The sequence below is a fragment of the Hipposideros armiger genome, unplaced genomic scaffold (genome assembly GCF_001890085.2).
Source record: "Hipposideros armiger isolate ML-2016 unplaced genomic scaffold, ASM189008v1 scaffold_93, whole genome shotgun sequence".
NCBI classification, from domain to species: domain Eukaryota; kingdom Metazoa; phylum Chordata; class Mammalia; order Chiroptera; family Hipposideridae; genus Hipposideros; species Hipposideros armiger.
The window spans coordinates 934,724-936,692 of record NW_017731443.1 but is presented as its reverse complement, the minus strand read 5'-3'; the positions used below and the strand labels follow the sequence as shown (position 1 = coordinate 936,692).

General features: G+C 54.0%; 1 protein-coding gene across 1 annotated transcript in view; it reads left to right on the top strand.

Annotated features, from left to right (window-relative positions):
• Positions 1–1,755, top strand: part of CCS (copper chaperone for superoxide dismutase) — a 15,907-nt gene extending 14,152 nt beyond the window's left edge. Inside the window, exons 6-8 of the mRNA XM_019645610.1 lie at positions 1,072–1,149; positions 1,221–1,324; positions 1,432–1,755. Coding sequence (XP_019501155.1) covers positions 1,072–1,149; positions 1,221–1,324; positions 1,432–1,585 — 336 coding nt within the window. The 3' untranslated portion in view covers positions 1,586–1,755. The remainder of the gene's footprint in view (positions 1–1,071; positions 1,150–1,220; positions 1,325–1,431) is intronic.
• The last annotated feature ends 214 nt before the right edge of the window (positions 1,756–1,969 follow it).

Here is a 1,969-nt window from a genome sequence, read left to right as displayed (position 1 = left end):
CACCTCTGCTGCTGCTCCCTCAGCCCAGTCCTGAAAATGCTCCCCAAGGCTCTGTTGTCCCTCCCGCTCCTTGATCTTTTTACTATAAAAGCTCCCAACACAGAGCATAACAAAAAGCACCCGGTGTGAGCAGCAGATGTCTCTCTGGAAAACGGGGTAAAGCAGAAATGGCTCTTCTTGCTGCTTGCCAGACCCACATACAGTGACGTGTTTTGTAACTATACTTTGCAGCAAGGCCTTGTGTACCAGCCCACAATGGCACCAGCACCTGCTTCTGCCCAAAGTGTCAGGTTGGGGACAATTTATTTGCACAGATGTGAGTCTCTGAGACTCACCGTTAAAATCCTGTCACCAGAATACACATTCACTATTGTACTAACCCTGTGTGTCATGATCACTTGTTTGTTCCCCATCTGGCTCCCACCAAGGTACAAACCCTTTGTGGGTAGTGACCGCATATGTAACCGCCCTGCCTGGCAGAGGGTGTCTGATGGAGGAGGTGCTCAGTAGATGTGTTATGACATTTTTACTACCTTCAAGGGAGAAGGTGGGCAAAGCCGGCTTCTTCAGGGAGCAGGGCAGGCCTTTGCTCCCTGTGTTTCTTCTCTGTTCCTGGAGGCTGGATGTCAGGGAAAGGGTGCTGGCTGCCTCTGATGGTCAAGAAGCCAAGCTTGGCCCAGGGGAACTGCAGACTGCCAAGGGCTCACAGAGTCATCAGGAGGCTGGAGAACCCGGCATGGAAAGAAGCAGGAACCGAGCAGGTTTCTGACGCCAGGATATAAGGCTGGGCAATGGCTTCCTAGGAAAAACAGTCTGGCCCAGTGGGCCTGACTTCCTTGGAGGGGATCACCGGCTATTTTCAGTGTGCTGTCATTCTATCCAGGATTTCATTTCCAGGGAGGGAGTATCCAGTTGCCTTCCTTATGTCCTGGGCAGTCAGTCCCTTCTTCCTACCTGACTGTCCCCACAAAAGGACACTGGTACTTTGGGGAGGGGAATCAGCTACTGGGAAGCCGGAAGCTATTATAGCAGCTCTGCCCCACGTGCTGCTTCCCCTGGGTCTCATTGCAGCACCGGGGAGACCTGGGGAACGTCCACGCTGATGCTGATGGCCGAGCCATCTTCAGGCTAGAGGATGAGCAGCTAAAGGTAAGGTGGAAAAGAAAGTGGGGACCTTTCCTCACAGGTCCAGTGTCTGAGGCCGGTGTCTCCCCTCAAAGGTGTGGGATGTGATTGGCCGAAGTCTGGTCATCGATGAGGGTGAAGATGACCTGGGCCGGGGCGGCCATCCTTTATCCAAGATCACGGGGAACTCAGGAAAGAGGTGGGTAATGCTGCCACCAGCAGGAGGCTGTGCTCTGCCAGCCGTGCATGTGCAACCCTGGAGGGACGCAGACAGGTGTCCACCCTTGACCACACATTCTTCTGCAGGTTGGCCTGTGGCATCATCGCACGGTCTGCTGGCCTTTTCCAGAACCCCAAGCAGATCTGCTCCTGCGACGGCCTCACCATCTGGGAGGAGCGAGGCCGGCCCATCGCTGGCGAGGGACGAAAGGAGCCGGCCCAGCCCCCTGCCCACCTCTGAGCATGGCCTCAGTCTTCAGTCTGTTACTGTCCTCCCAGCTGCATACTGTCTACTTCTGGAGGGAAGAGGTGGGGGGGCCCTGCTTGCCCAGTCCGAGGAGAACTAAGGTTCGGGGTGTACAGGGGTTGCTGTGATGTTCCCTTGGCTAATTAAAGTTATTTTCATATGGAGCTTTGTGTTTTATCTGTGTCCCCATGTCCCTTAATGGTCTTAGTGAACACAGTCCCTCTGCCTCTGCCTTCCCTTTCCAGGGCCAGCTGTTGGCTTTGGAGCCAAACAAAATTGGATTCAAACCCACATATGAGGTGTGACAATTAAGTTCACGAACGCATCCTAGAAAAAGTGCTACATACCTCATTGCTGAATATCACCACGGTCACCTTC